At 45.1% G+C, this 19,267-nt stretch overlaps 1 protein-coding gene and 1 long non-coding RNA gene across 7 annotated transcripts in view; one reads left to right on the forward strand and one right to left on the reverse strand.

Annotated features, from left to right (window-relative positions):
* The window catches only part of MRTFB (myocardin related transcription factor B), a 168,302-nt gene extending 157,241 nt beyond the window's left edge, over positions 1-11,061 (forward strand). For all 6 annotated transcript variants that reach the window (XM_033102063.1, XM_033102062.1, XM_033102064.1 and 3 more), the window contains 4 exons: positions 1,278-1,436; positions 1,765-1,902; positions 6,860-6,920; positions 8,832-11,061. In XM_033102063.1, coding sequence (XP_032957954.1) covers positions 1,278-1,436; positions 1,765-1,902; positions 6,860-6,920; positions 8,832-9,367 — 894 coding nt within the window. In that variant the 3' untranslated portion in view covers positions 9,368-11,061. The remainder of the gene's footprint in view (positions 1-1,277; positions 1,437-1,764; positions 1,903-6,859; positions 6,921-8,831) is intronic.
* Positions 1-19,267, reverse strand: part of LOC117019848 (uncharacterized) — a 57,420-nt gene that overhangs the window by 28,493 nt on the left and 9,660 nt on the right. The window lies entirely within an intron of this gene.

A 19,267-nucleotide genomic window follows, 5' to 3' on the forward strand; every position in this document is an offset into this window, starting at 1 on the left:
GTTCATGCTTAAGAAATATTTATGTATATTTATAGTAAAAATATAGGGGATAAAATTTTCACTTTCAGGATACTAGTGGCATAAAGTATAGTAAGTATTTTTATAAGCAAACCAGTTCTGTGAAATACAGTTAAATATCATGGCCATATTTTGTAAAAGACCTTAAAACTTCTGGCTCTTGCTGAGGCCTAAACAAAACACTTTGTAGTTCCACAGGATGAGGTGCTCCCCTCTGCCTGACAGAGCAGAAGATGGCTTCTTGGAAGGCGGCAGACTGTAAATGGGGCCTTTTAAGGATTTGGAGAGATTTTCAAGAAACTAGAAAACTGAGTGTGGCCACAGTATGTGTAGCCTTTTGGGTAGGATTGGAAAGGGGGCCGGGTAGTAAGGAAGTTTGCACACCAGCCAAAGATGGGGATTTTACCGCAAAGACAGAGGAGCCAGTGAGCGTGGGGGCTCCAGCAGGTGTGTGTGCCAAGGCTCACCGCGGTGGAGGCAGGCAGGTGCAGGCAGATTCCAGGGAGAGGTGGTAAGGGCCTGGATCAGGACAGCAGAGAACAGGCCTGACTGAAGAGGCTTTTCTAAGAAGTGGAAGCAGTGGGGGCAGAAGGCAGGCTGGACTGATGGCTCCAATTCCTAAAGTTTAAATCGCACAACCAGGATTTACTTTCCCTCTAAGGCTGGGGGTGGAGAGAAGAAAGGAGGAAATTTAGTTTGGAATATATTCGATGTGCAATGTCCCAAATTTATGTTTGTAAATGTAAGTGTGGCCGGGCAGTTGGGAGCAAGGCTGGAAGAGAGGTGGGCTTGGGGATTACCAGATTAATCGTGAACATTAACTAAAGCCAGGAGAGGAGACGAGATCACCCTAGTGAGGAATGGTACCAACTCAGCTGTCACAAGGAAAATTCCACTGAGCAAATGCTGCTTTCCCACAAAGCACTGTCCCACTGCCATCAAAGCCGGCCACTGAGTAAAGGGACCACTGATGGAAGATCCGGGGGCAAACGTGGCTGTGGGCCGCCTGCTAGGTAGATCCAGTTCTAGGGAAAACCAGCCCACTCGTGTGTGTGTGTGTGTGTGTGTTTTACTGTCCGGCTGCCTTTACCTGCAGCGGGAGACGTGAGCAATCACCAGAGACCACACAGCCCGCAGACCCTAAACTATATACTCTCCGGCCCTTTGTAGAAATCGTTTGCCAACCTGTTTGAAATGTGGTTTCCTTTAGTAGGAAAAGCCAAAGAACATACTGAGGGGAAGGCATTTCTCCACTGCAGGTGTTTGCAAATTCGGTGGCCGCTCCTGTTGTCCCGTATCAGCGACCACCCGCCCCAGCGGGCCCCCAGCCCTTCACTAACAAGGCCCCCAGCAGCGCTCTCCAGTCCAGAAGCGGGCCCCTGCCAGCCCTGCAGAATGGGCTGAAGCCTCCCAGCAAGGTAGGTCGTCCTGTGGGGTCGGCAGTGACACGCTCCCTGGGTGGCCCGGTGCAAGGCCCGCAGCGTCAGGCTTGGGGCCACTGAGGTTCCGCATTCATGGGGGAAGTAGCCGGAAATACCCCGATGATCGCTGTTGGGGCGGCTCGGCCGGCGTTACAGTGAAGATGCCCACCTGTGCTGTCAGCCGCATAGAGCTTAGGTCGGAAGGCTGGGTGGCTTAGGAATTCCATGGTTTGGCCACCGCGTAAGGAACGGTAGGGCTGAGCCCGGCCAGGCCACGAGGAAGCTTACTGCCCACAACTGACTTGTGCTCCTCTGTTTGTCACAGCCCAGTTCGCCCCCTCCACCCCAGCAGTTTGTTGTCCAGCACTCTCTGTTTGGGAGCCCCATCCCCAAGACAAAAGACCCTCCCCGCTACGAGGAGGCCATCAAGCAGACGCGCAGTGCCCAGTCCTCCCTCCCAGAGGTAAGTGAGGGCCTGGCCTCGGGTTCCTGCATTGGATTGAATCCCTTTTCTGACTTGCCTCAGTAGAAAAATAAGTTTCACAGGAGCCTTCTTTTCATTTTAAATGCAATTTAAAATGAAAATATCCTTTACTATGAACACTCTGACTTCCAAACCGATTTCAGCAGCTCTAACCTGCAATTACTCAAATTCCGGGTTCACCTTTTAAGTTTTTCTATGGGGCCTGGGGCTGGCTCATTTAGGTTAGAGGTGATTGTTACACAGGTCCTTCTTTTTCTCCTACATAAACTCCTCCCCCCTACGTGAAACTGACACCTTGCTAGTCATGGAAAATGAAGACAAATCTAAGCACTGACCAGGTCTCCTAAATTCTCATAGATTCAGAGAGATGTTGGTATGTCTAAAGTTTTGAAACAGTCTGCTGTCAGCTTTTCCTTCAAGGGAAGTGCTAGCACGCTCCTGAAGAGCTTGTCACTAATGTGTCACTTAACATTTCTGTGTGCGTAACTTGTTTTCTAATTATAAAAATGTGTTATTCATTTAGAAAATTTGGAAATCCCAGGAAAGTGCAATAGAAAAACAATCACCAGTGGTCCCAAAGTCCTTGTATTAACATTCTGCTATATATATTAGTCCATTTTTATGTCCTTAGAATTTTTAAAAATATATTTGGGAAACTAAAACATAATTTTTTAAATGTTTATTGAATGGGCTAGGTACAGTCCTCTCCACAGAGCTGATCGTTTTGGTGAAACAACATTCAGGTCTAGTTCAGTTGGCTGACTGCAGCACCCCACCTTCCCTTCACCCAAGTCTTTACACCTCGACCAATACCCCTGTACTGGTTTCCCACCTCTCTTTGTTCTTGGTAGTCTTCCTCCCCCGCCTCACGTGGCCAACTTAACATCTGTTCCAGGTATTGTCTCGGCAGGTTTACCCCGAGACCCTCCCGGCGAAGCTCGAGCCTTCCTCTGGCATCTCAAAGTACTTATTACAGAAGCGAGTTCAGATCAGTGCTTTGCATGTTTTCTTTCCATTAGACGGTGACTTCCTACAAGATACTGATGACGTCTGATTTATTTCTGGACCCACAGCTCCTCCCAGATGTAGATGACAGTCTGTCTTAGAGGCCCTTTGTTCACCATCTTCTCGCCTCTTTCCTCAGTGGAAATACACCAAAAACTCAGTCTCCCCACCTTTTTCTCCTCCACCTCTCTGCCATTCTTCACCCACCTCCTTTCCCTTCCTCTCCTGGAATGCACTGAACACCCTGGAGGTCAAAATCAGGGGAGAAGCCATTGTGGAATAAGAACACGGCAGTGGCTCTGCTCAGATGTTTGATTACTACTCACTCAGGCTGCTGGAAAGAAGAGAGCTGAAGCTTTCTTTTAAAAGGATTAACACTTCTGCCAACACCAAGCAGCTTATAAAAATTCAAACACAGGAGATCACAAATGTTAAATATGAATCATGTCTGAAGGAAAAGGGAAGAAAGGAACTCCATTTCCTTTCTGGGAGGCAGTGGCCCTTAGATGTGGTGCTTGATTCCTGAATTTGCAGGCAAGAGGCCATCCGCGGCCATCCGCTTTCCCCATCCCGTGTTCCTAGGGGAACCCCCAATCTCTGCTTAGCGTTCTGTTATGGGCACTGACAACATAATGCCATTGTCTCCCGATGGACGGGTAATTTTAGGACCTCAGGGAAGGAATTTGTGGCTGTGATTTAATGGCTAATGAGGCGAGACGGGACCGTCCACAGGTGAGAGCAGCTGAAACCCTGACTCAGTCCTGGGAGGCCTTTTCCTCCAGACACTGTAAGAGAGAGAGTACCTTTCAGATCTGCTTGGCACAAGCCTCTCTGCTCGGGGATGGGTGCCTAGCCTACAAATCTGGGCTCATTTTTCCTTTCAGAAAGAGGAAGAACGGGGATCTCTTTAGATTTCTGGCTTGTTTGATGGATGGACCAAATGTACAGTCCACATTTGTCCACAGAAAGGAACTCCCTCACTTCTCTGTTAAGGATGGACAATAGGTGCCAAGACATTTTATTACGTGCCTTTCATCCACACTTGTTGACAGTATAATGAGCATGGATGGACGCACCTCAGGAAGTAAAGTCTGGCCTGGACCTGAACCAGGATGGCCAGATGCTTATCAGAATCTTTTGTGAGCCATCCAAGCTCCTTGCATGTCAGGAGCTGAAAGGAATCACTTTCCTCAGGAGCTTTCAGGCATTTCTGGTAAGATCCTGACTAAGGCAAGAACAGGTTTATCTCAGTGTTTTGGACCTTCCCCCAAGCTTTGCAACACCTCTCTCTAAAGATGCCGTCCAGAAGGCTGGGTGCAGTTTCTCTCCCTGGGCCTCTGAAAAGCTGAGTCTAGATAACGACGTTCACCACATAATGAAAGACAGAGGCATTACCTGTAGTGTGGTTAGAGAGTGAGGTGATGTCTTCTTTCCATGTCTGTCTGATTTTTATCCTTCTTAACAAATCCAGATGCCACACTTTGGGCTTTGGATATAAATCAATTTCATTTTGCTTTTTTACCTCCTTTTTAAAAAAATTGACAGTTTTGATTATTTTTCCCCCTGGTGATTTGAGTTTTATTTCTTTCTGCATATCTAAAATTCAGTTAGCTTTGGCTAAGTGATTATGTGCCTCAACTGACAAGATTCCTCAGTAACAGACACACCTGGCATGCATATAATGAATGTTCTAGAATCACTGGGCAGAGAATAACTGAGGGAACATGTATATGATGCAGTCCCACACTTAGCCACTGATTATCAGACTCAAGAGTCCAGAAATAAACCCACGCCTGTGTGGTCAATCTATGACAAAGAAAGCAAGACTATACAATGGGGGGAAGTAGTCTCTTCAATAAATGATGTTTAGAAAACTGGATACATGCAAAAAAATGGAGCTAGATCACTTTCTTACACTATATGTAAAAAAAAAATGGATTAAAGACTTAAATGGAAAACTTAAAACCATAGAACTCCTAGAAGAAAACATAGACAGTAAACTCGCTGACACTGCTCTTAGTAATATTTTTTTAGATGTCTCCTCGGGCAAGGGAAAAGAAAAAACAAATGGGACTATACCAAACTAAAAAGTTTTGCACAGCAAAGGAAACCAACAAAATGCAAAGACAACCTACTGAATGGGAGAAGATATTCGCCAATGATACATCCAATAAGGGGTTAATATCCAATATATAAGGAATTCATAAACTTATCACCAAAAAACCAAACAATCTAATTAACAAATGGGCAGAGGACCTGAACAAACATCTCTCCAAAGAGGACATACAGATGACCAATAGACATATGGAAAATGCTCAACATCACTAATCATCAGAAAAATGCAAATTAAAACCACAATGAGATATCACTTCACAGCAGTCAGAATGACCGTCATTAATAAATCAACAAGTGCTGGCTAGGATGTGGAGAAAAGGGAGCTCACGTGCACTGTTGGTGGGATTTCAAATTGGTGCAGCCGCTATGGAAAGCAGTATGGAGGGTCCTCAAAAAATTAAAAATAAAACTACCTTATGACCCAGCAATTCCACTCGTGGGTATTTATCTGAAGAAATCTAAAACACTAATTTGAAAAGATATATGCACCCTGTGTTCACTGCAGCACTATTCACAATAGACAAGATATGGAAGCAACCTAAGTGTCCATCAGTAGACAATTAGATAAAGAAGATGTGGCATACAGATACAATGGACTATTACTCAGCAATAAAAAGAATGAAATTTTGCTATTTGTGACAACATGGATGGGACTAGAAGGTATTATGCTAAGTGAAATAAGACAGACAAAGATAAATACCATATGGTTTCATTTATATGTAGAATCTAAAACAAACGAACAAACAAAACTCACAGATACAGAGAACAAACTGATGGGTGCCAGGGGTTTGGGTTGCAGGAGGCTGGGTGAAAAAGAGGGAGAGATTAAGAAGTACAAATTGCCAGTTATAAAAGAGTCACAGGAATATAAAATACAGCAGAGGCAATATAGTCAGTAATATTGTAATAACTGTGCATGATAGCAGATCAGGGATAGAAATGTCTAACCACTATGTTGTACACCTGAAATTAATATAATATTGTATGTCAAGTGTAATTGAATGATAAATTATTTGTAAACAGTCATTTCTGTATTTATGGAAAAGAAACCATATGTCTGTACAAAGACTTGTACACAAATTCTCACAGCAACTTTATCTGTAATAGCCGAAAACTAGAAACAACCCAAACAAACTGGTATTTCCTTACAAAGAAAATCTTCTCAGCAATAGAAAGGAGTGAACTATTTCTAAGATCTACTGTACAACATGGATAAATCTCAAAATTATATTCAGTGAAAGAAGCTATCCCTTCCCCCTAGAAATGAGTACGTACTATATGAATCCATTTATATAAAACTCTAGAAAATGTAAACTAATCTGGGATGAGGGAAGCATTATTACAAAGGAGCCTGAGGAACCTAAGAGCAGTGGATACATTCGTTATCTTGATTTTGCTGACAGTCCTATGGGTGAATGCGTACGTCAGAACTCGTCAAATTGTCTACTTCATAAAAGTGCAGTTTACTGTATGTAAGGTTCCTCTCAATAAAGCTGAAGAAACAGCATGCTCACTTATCCGTACACTTTGTATTTTTACCTAAACGCAAATAAATAAAGACATTTTTAAAATAAAGTACAGAAACCTCTCAAAATGCAATCAGTGTACAAGTCAGCTGAGCTGGGTACTAGCCCCATTCTTGCTGTCAATTAACCAGCTGTGATACTTTGAATAAATGGTTTAACTTCTCAGGGGGACCTCAAAGTTACCAAATGCTTAGAACTAGACATTCTGTAAGGTCCCTTAGTGCTGCCAGGTGCCTGACGCTTCCAAGTTTGTGTGAAAGCGAGCTAATCTCGATTCTGCTTTGTCGTAGGTTTCCAGCGCCCACAGCCAGCAGATGGACGACCTCTTTGACATTCTCATCAAGAGTGGAGGTGGGTCCGGTCAGCCACACCACGCCCCTCTTCTCAGCACGAGAGCTTTCCTCAAGAGCTCACGCGTTCTAACTCTAACTGCAGTTACTGTTTAAAAATCTGTTCAAGTTAGGCCATTAGAACAACTTATATGTGGAGGAAAAGCCATTGTTTCAGGTTAAAAAAGTTAGACAGTGTTAGATTTATCCATACATATACACCGCTGGAAAAAAAAAAAACCATCTCAAAATAGCAAAGTAGAACCCGATTTAAACGCCACACTGAGAAACCTCAAATTTGTTCTGTACGTTGTATCCTTCACTGGGGATGGGATAAAAACATCCCAATTCATGAGGTCATTTTGTCACAACCAAGTTACCTAGCTTGGATTCTAATAACTTTGTTAAAAGGGATAAGGGACCTAACCACACATACACACACCATCAAGGAGCTCTCTGCCTCAGCTTACATATCTTGAAAAATAAGTATAAAATCAGTATTTCAAAAATGCAAATGCTATTTTGGAATATTTATTCTTAAATTTCCCTAATGAAAAGGGTTTTATTCTGATTTTTTAATAGTCATAAAATCTCTCCACTCGTACCAGGTACTATTTGATTTTGAGGTTAATGACCTTGTTGTAATGTTTGATATTGGACTGCATGTGCAAACAGTTTTTTTTTTTTTTTGCTAAGAACTATATTGACCTTGCAAAAAAATTTAAATTCAGAGAAATAGACATTCCATGCTCTGAATTTAAGATTTTAAAAAATGCTTTTTACCAAATGTGAAAATAGACTTTTTAGTGATTAAAAAAATAATTTTTACTGCCTAAACTTGGAAATTAAGATGTGACAAAATTATCACACAAGTGAGTTATTTTCTAAAAGGAATGATTTTTTATGGCAAAGTATCCAATGAGTACGTTACTTCATCTTATTGTAAACTAATACCAGTAATGATGAGAACATATTTAAATAGTTGAATATAAGACTAGTTACTTAGATTGCACTTTCAGCTTTCAAAACAATTCCAGAGATGACTACAGAGAATAGAAAGAACAAACTGTCCTAAAACCACACACAGTACACAGAGTGGACATTTCATATAGAGGAAGCAAATCTTCAGGTTTTTCTCACTTATTTACGCATCCCAACCATTGAGTTGTAAGAGCTGTCATTACCTCCATTTTTCCTAGTGTATCTGCATGTAATAAAACCAAATCAGACCCACAAAAGTAAAAAAGATACTTCATTCAAATATGTAACTAAGTGAACACTGCTATCTATAGCAGATGGTCCATTAATTTGCTGAATCTGACAAGAAATAACACATAATTAGTGCTTATTAAGACATTTACCATCCTCAAGATTTTATATCGATTTAGAAAACAAGACCAAAAAAGGGAGCAAAACAAGGTCAGAAGAGCCATGTGTTAGCTGCACTTTGTAGTGACGTAAGATGGCTAGAAGGGCACACAGTTCAGCAGCAACAACAAAGGCTTCTCACGGTGTGAGGGGTGTGCCTCAGGCTGCACCCTCTTGGGGTGCATCTCCACGCTCACCTGGGAGCGCTGTGTGTCTGTGGAGGCACATCCGCGAGACAGAGTGGGGTCAGGGGCCCCGTCTGAAGCCCAAAATGGCTGAGAATAGGGCCCAAGGACCAAGTCGTCTATAACTGCTTCTGTTGCTTCCTCTTACTAAAAAGAATTGAACGCATATCAGAATGTTAGAAACAAACGTTTATCTGTTTAACTAAAATGATCTGTCATCCAAGCGGTTATCAAGGACCAAAGACAGTGTCTAAGATGCCTACCTCTAAGATGGACTGTGTATAAGTCACCGCAAAATAGCAAAATAATTGTCTTAGTAATTAGTAAGAATTGTAAATAGTAAATCTTTGCTTACTAACTACTTGCGTTGTTTTGCACAGAGATTTCCCTCCCCATAAAGGAAGAGCCTTCTCCTATTTCCAAAATGAGACCAGTGACAGCCAGCATCACCACAATGCCCGTCAGCACCGTGGTGTCCCGGCCACCACCTCAGGTGCAAATGGCACCACCCATATCCTTAGAGCCTATGAGCAGCTTATCTGTCAGCTTAGAGAACCAACTGGAAGCTTTCTTGGATGGAACTTTACCTTCAGCCAATGAAATTGCTCCACTACAAAGCAGCAGTGAAGACAGAGAGCCCTTCTCTCTGATGCAGGACCTGCAGAACGATCTGCTGAGTCACTCGAGCGTGCTGGACCATTCGCACTCACCCATGGAGACATCCGAGGCCCAGTTTGCTGCGAGTACTCCCTGTCTGTCACTTGACCTTTCCGACTCAAACTTGGACAACATGGAGTGGTTAGACATCACGATGCCCACCTCGTCGTCGGGCCTCACTCCTCTCAGCGCCACTGCGCCCAGCATGTTCTCTGCTGACTTTCTAGATCCCCAAGACCTACCGCTGCCATGGGACTAACATCACAGGCTTCTCGTCTCCCAGTTCATGAGGTTTAAGAGGATGAATGTGATTCTAGAAGGTCAGTTTAGAGACAGATCCACTGTTGCAATTAAAATACATTGTCACAGAAAGAACGGATGGTCACAGCCTGGAAACCAAGTTGGAGACCATTTCACTGGCTCCAGCAGTGAGTGTCTGCAACCTGGCACGGCTCCGGGCCTTCTGAAAAACCTCCGTCCAGGAAGACTCATCTGTTTCTCCAGACTCCAATAACAAATGGAAAGTATCTTAGATAAAAACATACAGAAGAGTCACGTGCACAGGATAAGGACACGAGGGTTCTCTGGTAATCAACTACATTCAAACCTCTGGGGTCACTTTCGGGCTCTAACTGAAAGGCAGACGGCTCCACTCAAAGCAGCACGCCGGTTTTTAGGGCACATGCAGTTCCCAGAAAGGGCCTGAGCCCGGCCCGGTGCACAGCCAGAGCCCCGCTGGTCGGCGCCAGCTTCCAGCTGATGACTTTTGCTTCCATTCAGAAACCAGTGTAATTGTTTTGTGTTGCAGTTTATTTTATGATTTTGGGAATCTTACTTTAGATTTCCAAATTTAAATTTAAATGGAAGCTCTTTCACCATAAGCAGACAATGTCTACAAAATACTGTCATAAACAATCCACTGTAAAAAGTCCAGGTCTATTGATAACACTGAAAATTCTATCCGCAACCCTCTGGGTTGATCAGATTGATTTAATGTGTAAAGAAGACATTTGTATGTCCACTCTGAAGTTGGGATTTGTACAGCCTGTGTTGGGGTAAGGAATTGGGTATCCCCAGTGGCCCTATTTCTCTCAATAACGCGCATTTTTCTAGAGTACTTGAGCCACGTGTATTTCTGTATTTAAAGAATCACTGACTAGCTTTCAGGTAACCAGACCCATCTCAAAGAACCAAGAAAAGGCTTTAGCGTAAAACACCTTTCTGAGCTGGAGAGTGGCAAAGCGAGGGCGAGGGAGAGCGTCCCAGGCCCAGTCCCAGGCTGGACTGTCACCAGGGTGGCCTCGGGCCCCAGCTCTGGCTGTCCCCTTCGCCATCGCTTATCCTGGTCACCATTTGACAGGCTTGTAACTGGATGTCATGCCCGAGCTCTCACTAGATTTTGAAAAACTGGAGGTTTTATTAGTTATTTTTTATATAGACCAAAAGTTACCACATAATTTGTTGAGTAGTTTAAGAATTTTCTAAAATGCCAACTATCACAGAATTTCCAAAATAATTTCAAAGTAGTCATTTAAGTATATGACAAAATGTATATATAACTGAAAAAAAAAAAAAACTCTTTGTATCTACCACAAAGTGTGGAGGTTCTTACTAAATATTGTTGTGCTCTCCACCTCACCTGTGTAAGCACTCGGGTCAGGCTGCTTTCTCTGGGTCAGTAAGTGGTGACCTCACAGTGATGTGCAAAGACAACCTGACCTGGTATTTGGAAAGAATTTGTGAATCATTTCTGGGCTTGTTTTTGCCTAAGTGCTGATCTGATTTCAAATTTGTATTGCAGTTTGTAAATTTCACTACATGTAAGAAAAGTCCGTTTTCCCAGAATTCAGTCGCCCAGAAACTGCAGCCCTGGTAACAAAACGCCGGTGAACGTTTCAAGGCAGAGGCGGTTGTGCTCAGTGTGCTCTGTGGTGAGCTCCGTGTCCCCGAAAATACGACCGGGTCTTATGTTAATTCTTGCTCCAAGATACGCTTTGGGGCTTCTGTTCAGGGGACGGCATCCTGAAAATTCATGCTAGGGCTGATTTTCCGGTTGGGTCTTATTTTCGGGGACACACGGTAGCTGAAGTGTTTAGAAATTGGTGATCCAGTAACCGCTGACCAGAACGCCACCATCTGACCAAGCCGAGCAAGAGTTACGCCTCCTGGGCGGGCCGCGCACCTGGAGTCAGTTCCTCTCGGAAAGAAGGGCCTGTGTCCAGGCAGGTTACTGACCGAGGAAGGTCTTAGCGGTGGGGTTTTGGCCGGCGCTTATCTGGTCCACAGTTAGACTCTGAGCATCTTCGTCATTCAGATGCTCAGATGGAAATGGCTTCTTAGCACCAAGGCTCAGTGGGATTGTAGGCGGCGACTGAACAGCCAGTGCTGCTCACTCCTGTTGAATACCTGTCTGTCTCCATCTTTCCGAGTTGTGTACATAGATCGTTTTATAGCCCTCAGCTCCCATTAGTGCTTTTTAAAATAGGGTTTGAAATCTGCCCAGAAGGCTGCTCTCCAAACACACTCCCTGCAGGGCACAGAATGCCATCTCCTGAGCCTGCCCTCTCCTCACCATGTTGCTGAGGTGCACACTTCACGTACCAGCGTTTCCTTCGAAAGGCAGGCACGGCGTCTCTAGTGACGGAGCCTCCCGGCCACCACTCGCACCATTCCGCTGGGCCCGCCCGTCCTGGCTGGAGCACTGAGCCTGGTCCCTGTGCTGCTCGCCGGGGCCCCAGCACACGTTCCCGGTGCGAGTGAGGACACAGACCACACGCAGCAAGTGACGTGACCAAATGACACACCAACCAGGGCCCCTCTGACCTCACTCAGCGTACTCAGTGGGAAGGGTGAGTGTTTACTAAACAGGACTGTTCTGAGTGTTCGAGGTGAGTCCCACGGCCATTAAACCCAGTTGGAACAGCTGGTTGCATGTGTGTAGCTTAGAGGTGGTTGTATGTCATCTTGCAGAATATCCTATTGCCAAGAAAACGAGTAACTCCTAGAAACATACCGTGTCACATCCAGTCTTACCTCCCCAAATGTTCCTGAAGCAGGAAGTCAAGCTTACCTTTCTCGTGTCTGTAGGCCTCAGGTCATGTCGCTGGGGTGAGGTGAACAGCAAGTTACACCAAAGCTTCTCCAGAGCCCTTGCAAGTGGAGGGGTATGTGGTCGCCTTGTACATTTCAGCAGTGCATGTACTGGAAACCCTTGGACAGTGTTACTCGTTCATGTTCTAGGGTTTTTCCTGAAATGTGCAATCTACTGTAGAGTATTTGCCACATATTTGTACATAGATGTATTCTGAGTTCATGGTGTTTCTTGCTCAGATACTAGTCGTGTTTGTTTTATATGAATATTTTTATAATACTAAAGAGATCTATTTAAATTTCCTTTTAGAAAACTGCACGGTCCTGTGACCCTTGTAACTGACACTTTTGTAAGTGCAGCTTAAGGCCAGTGGCAAGGCCAGTGTGGCGCTGCCTCGCGCTGCCGCCCGCTGACGGCGGTCACGGCAGTGAGACAGCGCCGCGAGCTGTGCCGCCAGCGGGCAGCCGCTGGAGCAGGCGCGCGCTCCCCACTCAGCAAAGGTGACTCGCGCCTCCTCCCCTCTCCGCCCCCCAGCATTCCAGGCCGCACAGCTCCCCTCAGAGTCCTTCAGAACTCCCGGGCTGAAACCAGCCACACCAGCTGACAAAACAGCTGTCCCCACACGTGACGGACAGTCCTTCCACTGTCTGCAGACAGACGTGGCCGTAGGGAAGTGCTGTGTTCGGTCCACAGCGCACGGGGTCCCAGGGGCCGCCTGGGGCGAGCCTCGCCCACGCTGCTGTCACGCAGGGCGCGCGGGCGTTGTAGGGAACTTGGGGAGAACGGCCACTGGGTGTCCAGCAGCACAGGCCCATTGCACCGCGTTCCCAGCTAACCCTCTCTTTTTGCCATCCATCCCAAACACGAATCCTGCCTACAGGCAAGGAAGCAGAATACCAAACAGACTGTCCACTGCCCTGAGGCCACAAAATTCACCCAAATCATCAAACCAACATGAACTGGAAGGTCAGCTTTGTCAAGAAGCACGGCTGTACCTGGAGAGCTCCCTAACTGCACTTCACTCGTCTGTTAAGTGGCTTCGGTCAAAACTGGAAGATAACAATTCCGATGTAGGAACTCTTTTCAGACTCTCTGTGTCTTGCTCAGTGACCTTCCCAGGCTACGTTTTTATTTGTGAAGTGATTGTCCGCATGGCAATAAGCAGGTCTACATACATGTTTTCCCCGTTCACCCTTTCTTTCAGTATTTGACGAAATGCATCATTGCAAAGGGAGGGTTTCTACCAGAAATCTGTGGTTGGAGGCCTGTAATTCAAAAAGCTGCACATGTTTACAAAAGCGCTCTTACCCTCCGCACGAACACATTGCTCTGTGACTCACTGCTGAAAAATGTCACAACTTGGTGACCACAGGATGGCAATCTCAGATCTCCAAGGTGCTGTCTGGAATCAGATAAAATCTGTCATTGGCGATGAGACCCAGCGGTGGTGTTTCACAGAGCTTTGTGCCAACACTAAGACAAAGCTTTAACTGAGGTCATGGACTCACTGAGACTCCTAACGATTACCTCTCGACATTGTGCTGTAAGAAAACCTGCTGATCTGGTAGGAGGAAGAAGCATTTAGGGAAGGGTTTAGTATCGACCTAACGTACTTCACCTCAAGTAACCAACAGGAATGCAAACTTGCTTTCAAGGAACCAAAGGCATTGCCAAGTATTTGCCAAAAGGAGGAGGCACTTTTTATTTAACATTTGAGACTAATGAGATCTCAAAAATCAGTCCCAAAAGGTATTACCCACTTAAGGTTATAATTTTCACAAAGATGTAGATATTTCACTATTGTTTTCATGTAAAATAGTATAGATTTGTTTTGTTGGTTTAGGTATAGTACATATTTAGTAGTAATACAAAGGTTTTTCCTTTCTACGTACAAATTAGTTTTCTTCTTTTCCTGCTTGCAATAGAAATGCAACGTGATAGGTGTTTCTCTTCTTATTTTCATTGTCACATTACGTCTTAGCATCTCACTTTATGAAAAAAAGGAGAAAGATACCAGTCTACAGAGCCCTGCTTAGTCCAGCGCTCATTTAAGAAACAAAATATTATGGCAATCGGGGGTCCATTCAGGTATTGCCTTTATGTTGTTTTTTAAAAGAAAAACCATGATGCCTTTGTATTTGCTGTTTGTACCCCTGAGATCAATTCCATATCATGTTTGAAGGCCATACATTTTGCACATGTACTGTACATAGGTAATGCATACTGTATTTTTATATGTGTGCACATTTATCAGATCTTTTGTACATAGTGGCAGTATTGTAGCTGATCGGAAAATGTTTGATATCTCAGCAATTTTGCATTTTTGTGTCTCAAATAAAAAACATTTTGATGTATTATGATTCTTGCTATGCAGAGAAAAGAGCGACCTCAGGGTCAGGATTGCCACAGTAACCGGTGGGGTGTGGCGGGGAGGATATGGAAGGAGGCCCCACCCTGCCCCAGGTCCAGGACCCTGGTATATAGACTAGAAACAGGCACTAGCTGAAATTGACCTTGACAAGATTTACACCAAAATCATGTTCCTTCTTCCACAGTCTTAAGGAAGAAGACAGTAAACGAAAGTCATGATAAATACTAGTTCCCTGGGGACTGATACATGCGCGAAGCCTGACGTGCTTTGATGATAACCACTGTACCACCACCACCACTTCTGAAAGATCCAAATAATCCTTCAGTTGAGCCAAGTTTCAAAAGCAACTATTTATATGATGCATTTTTATAGACCACACAAAATGATCTCTTTAGATTTCACTATTCTTTTAGTAAGATAGCATTTAATTTTCAACCCAAAAGCGCACAGTTACAATAGTTTTCAGGAGAACAGCATTCTAGTTTCCTCCTTGCTTCGATGAAATAACATAGTAATGAGAAAACAGGACTGACGACCCTAACTTCACATAAATACCTCATTATGAAAATGGGCACCATATCAACCACAGAAAAACAAAAGATCACTGCTAAATACAGGAAGATTTCATTATCTGACATTTAGAGACCCAGAGAGCAAACGCAACGGACCAGTAGGTAGACGATGCTTTCTAGGGGCAAAAACATTTGTAATGTTATGTTACCAGCCAAGATTCTGACCTCAGGGAGAGACAATGTGGACATGACTCATGGGAGAGAAGAGGATGGAGGGAACACAGAAAGGGACCGAGCTGGGAGCTTTAGGGATGTTCATGGAAGAGAAGGGACACGGAAAGAACATTCCAAGCAAAGAAAACAGGTTGGGGAAGGTCAAAGCTAATGAGATGTTGGTTGAGGTGAGGCCCTGCTCTTGCCAGGCCGTGGGCCAGACCCATGCAGGAAGTGCTGCAGGACCTTCTGGAAAGGCAGGACACAGCTGGGCATTCCAGGATCCCAGTGTCCCTGAAGGACTGAGACTCTTCTGTAGGTAACTGTTCTCTTTGGGTAATACAGGGCCTTGGAAAGCTTTCCAGATACTGGATACCGTCAACCTGCAGCATCTTTATAATCGGCTACAGCACGTTTGCTCCAAGATCAAGGTAAAAACCAAAGCATTTGAAAATGCCGACACACCCACACACTTAGCGATGGCTGAAATGAGTGACAGCTGGGCTACATCACAATAAAACGGCACCATGGAGCCCAGAGAAGACCAACTTCAGGACAGATGAAAACCATATGTCACCGACAATTTCAGGTGTCAAAACATAATCCTGAAGATTTCCCAAGTCACCTAACGACCATTCCTTCACCTCTCCTTCCACACACAGCTTATCTTCCATTTCTGATAGAGACTGACGTTCAGAAAGAAACCTCATCTGACACCTGGCTATCACTTCCACTAATTTGTATGACAAGTTATTAAAACTAAACCCACATTGTATAATAGGACCAAAAAAACCCAGGGACACTCAGTCCCTTTTTGAATTCCCCTCTTGGCTATGATTGTGTGACAGATCATTCCAGGAGGGAAACCTCCAAGGATGGCCCTGCAGGTGGTAACTCCAGGGTACTCACTCCTGTGCTGCCCAGACAGGAGACTCAAAACCACCCAAAACCCGACGGATATCAAGGCTGGCGCTGTCCTGTACAAAGCCGGTTTGATTGATGGTGAGGAAGGGCTTTTATCCAGGTTGACAGATAAGAACTGAAAGGGTTTCCCATCAGAGGCTCAAGTACAGGCCTTTGAGAGCGTTGTTGTTTTTTCACCACAGCTGGCTGGAGTCCACGTCACGCCAAGCAGAGTGACAAACAAGCTGTCTACATGAAGTTCTCTAGACAAAGAGTGAGGTTACAGTGGTTTTGTTACAGGACTCCTTTAAGCACTAGAAAAGGTCTGCAGAGCTGTTTAAACAAGTACTCTTACGTTCTTTACTTACATCATGTCTGCTAAGCAACTTGGAAAGTTGGCCCAGGTGTCACATTCACTCAAGATACAGAAGCTACAGTAGGGAGACCAAATGAAAGGCGCCATGACCAAAACCTTCTCCCGACGCCCCTGCACACAGTACCAGGGAACAGAATACAGTCGGAGAGAGGATGACAGAATAGCAGCAAACGTCATCAATGTTGCTAGACGCCAGGCCCTGCACCACACACTTTATATACGTACCCTCATGCAGCTATAAGTCTAAGAGCTAGGAACTCTTATTATCCCCATTTTACAGAGGTGGCAGTTAGGGACAGAGAGGGGAAATGGCATGCCTGAAATGACAAAGGAAGCAGAGCATGGATTTGAAACCACGCTCTGACGCCTCAGAACCCAGACCATTTCTGGGTGGTATGCAGTACATACAACTCTCCATCTTTGTTCAAATACACTATAATTCAACCGGTTATCGCTGACCTAACTGATATCAATCTTGGGGTTCACCCTAACTGGGTGTCCCCCAGTCTCCTCAACCTCACACGTTTTTAAAAGTAGCTACTCCAACCAGAACCTGGGTTACAAGCCTGGGGCACCTTCCCTGAAAGCCACTGACCTGGCCACACGCAATGACCCGTTCTGAGACACTGTCTGTCTGTCTGGGACTTCTGCCGCTACCTGAGCACATCCAAAAGCCCGAAAGTCATAAAACAACTTTACAGTACCTAGTGCAGTTAAAGATACAAAAACTCAACTGTTTTGGTTCACATCCTTGAGAAACACACATGCACACAGGCAATCACGTGCAAGAATTCACACTAAAGCATCGTTTACACAGCAAACATTGAAAACAACCTGTATGCCTTTCATTTGGAGAACGTTTCAACATAGCAATTTACATAAATGAACTAAATCTAACGTGACAACGTAAAAGAATCTTGAAATAAACTGCTCAGGGGAAGAAAAGTACAGCATGAAGCCTACATAATTCCCGTAATATTTTTAAAGAATAATGCTGTGAAATTGGGGCTTCCAGTCAAGATAGCAGAGTAAACGCTGTGCTCGCCTGCTCCCACGACCACGTCAAAATTACAACTAAACTACAGAACCACCATCACTGACAATCAGCTGAGGTCTAGCTGAACAGAAGTCTTATAACTAAAGCCACGTGGGGTCTAGCAGGAGGGTGGAGATTCACAACAGTCTGGTCTGACACCTGCATGTGACCATTAAAAAATTTGGAGCGATATCTCAGCTGCCGAGGTCTCCCCCTGAGGAGCGGGGGGGGGGGGTCCCAGCCTCACACCAGGCATCCAGCCCAGGGCTCCACGGCCAGGGAGAGAAGTCCCCACAACTTCTGGCTGTGAAAACCAGGGGAGATTGTGGCTGAGTGCGACAGAGGGAAGCTGGAGTGCCAGGCGCTCCTCTTAAAGGTCTTACACATGGATTTACTTGCTGACAGACTCCCTGGCTCTGAGCTCCAGCACTGGGGCAGCAGCTGGAAAGCTGCCAAGGATATACTGGGAGGAACTGAATTGTCTGGCGTCAGTGCAAGGGCTGGAGGGGCACCTTTGTCCCAGACAGAAGTGCTGGCAGCAGCCATTGTTCCTTTGTTAATCCCTCCCCCAACCCCACGTGCAGACACAGGCAGGCATCATATCTGCGTCTCCGTCAAACTGCTAACAGCGTTCACCCTGCCCAGCTGATTCCCTGAGACCCTGTCACACCCAACCTGCAAGCCCACACAAGCTGCTTCCAGTGGCTTTTCCATGCAAACGGCCTGTCTTGGCTCATGCTGCAGAATTTCAAAATCTCTCAAAGGTTCTCAAACCCCAAACAAGCAGCATCTCGCCTTGGCATAGGCCGTACCTCCCGCTAAGCAGCGTGAAGCCCAGCACTAGTGGCGACTGTCTGCAGACCACGTTGTAGCTCATACCAAGCAGCCCCAGGGAGGGCACAGGCAGTGGCTGACCTTGGCCTGCAACAGAGCCCCTCCCAAGAGGCCCCAGAACCAACACACTTGGTGGCCAGCTTCAGACAACACCAAAGCACTGCCCTACCACCTCCACAAATGACAAACCCAAAGGGCAGGCTGGGCAGGTACCAGAGCCCCACTAAAGTGAACTCTGCTGCACGGGTCAGCCCTGCACCACAGCTCTTCTGCTGTAGTCACAGCCAGTCCTCACAACCAACTGAGGGCAAATCCCTCCCGTTAACATGCCAATAGCAATCAAGGTTCAACTACAACACAACCCACACAAGGGACACACCTGGAGCACCCAGCTCAGGTGCCCAGGGAGACTGCACTACGAGGCCCCACAGGACACCTACTGCATAAGGCCACTCTACCAAGACCGGGAGGTTTAGTAGTTCGGCTACTATGTTTCTAATACATAGAAACAAACACAGGAGGCAGTCAATATAAGGAGACAAAGAAAATGGCCCAAATGAAATATCAGAACAAAGCTCCAGAAAAAGAACTAAACAAAATGGAGACAAGCAATCTGCCACATGCAGAGTTCAAATCACTAGTTATAAGTGTGCTCAGTGATCTCAGGAAAAGCTTCAACAAAGAGATAGAAAGCATAAAAATTGAGACAGAAAACATAAAAAAGAACCAGTCAGAAATAAATAATACAATAACTGAAATGAAGAATATATTGGAATCAACAGATTAGATGAAGCAGAGACCTGAATCAGTGATTTGGAAGACA

This window comes from Rhinolophus ferrumequinum, assembly GCF_004115265.2.
Source record: "Rhinolophus ferrumequinum isolate MPI-CBG mRhiFer1 chromosome 15 unlocalized genomic scaffold, mRhiFer1_v1.p scaffold_54_arrow_ctg1_1, whole genome shotgun sequence".
NCBI lineage: Eukaryota > Metazoa > Chordata > Mammalia > Chiroptera > Rhinolophidae > Rhinolophus > Rhinolophus ferrumequinum.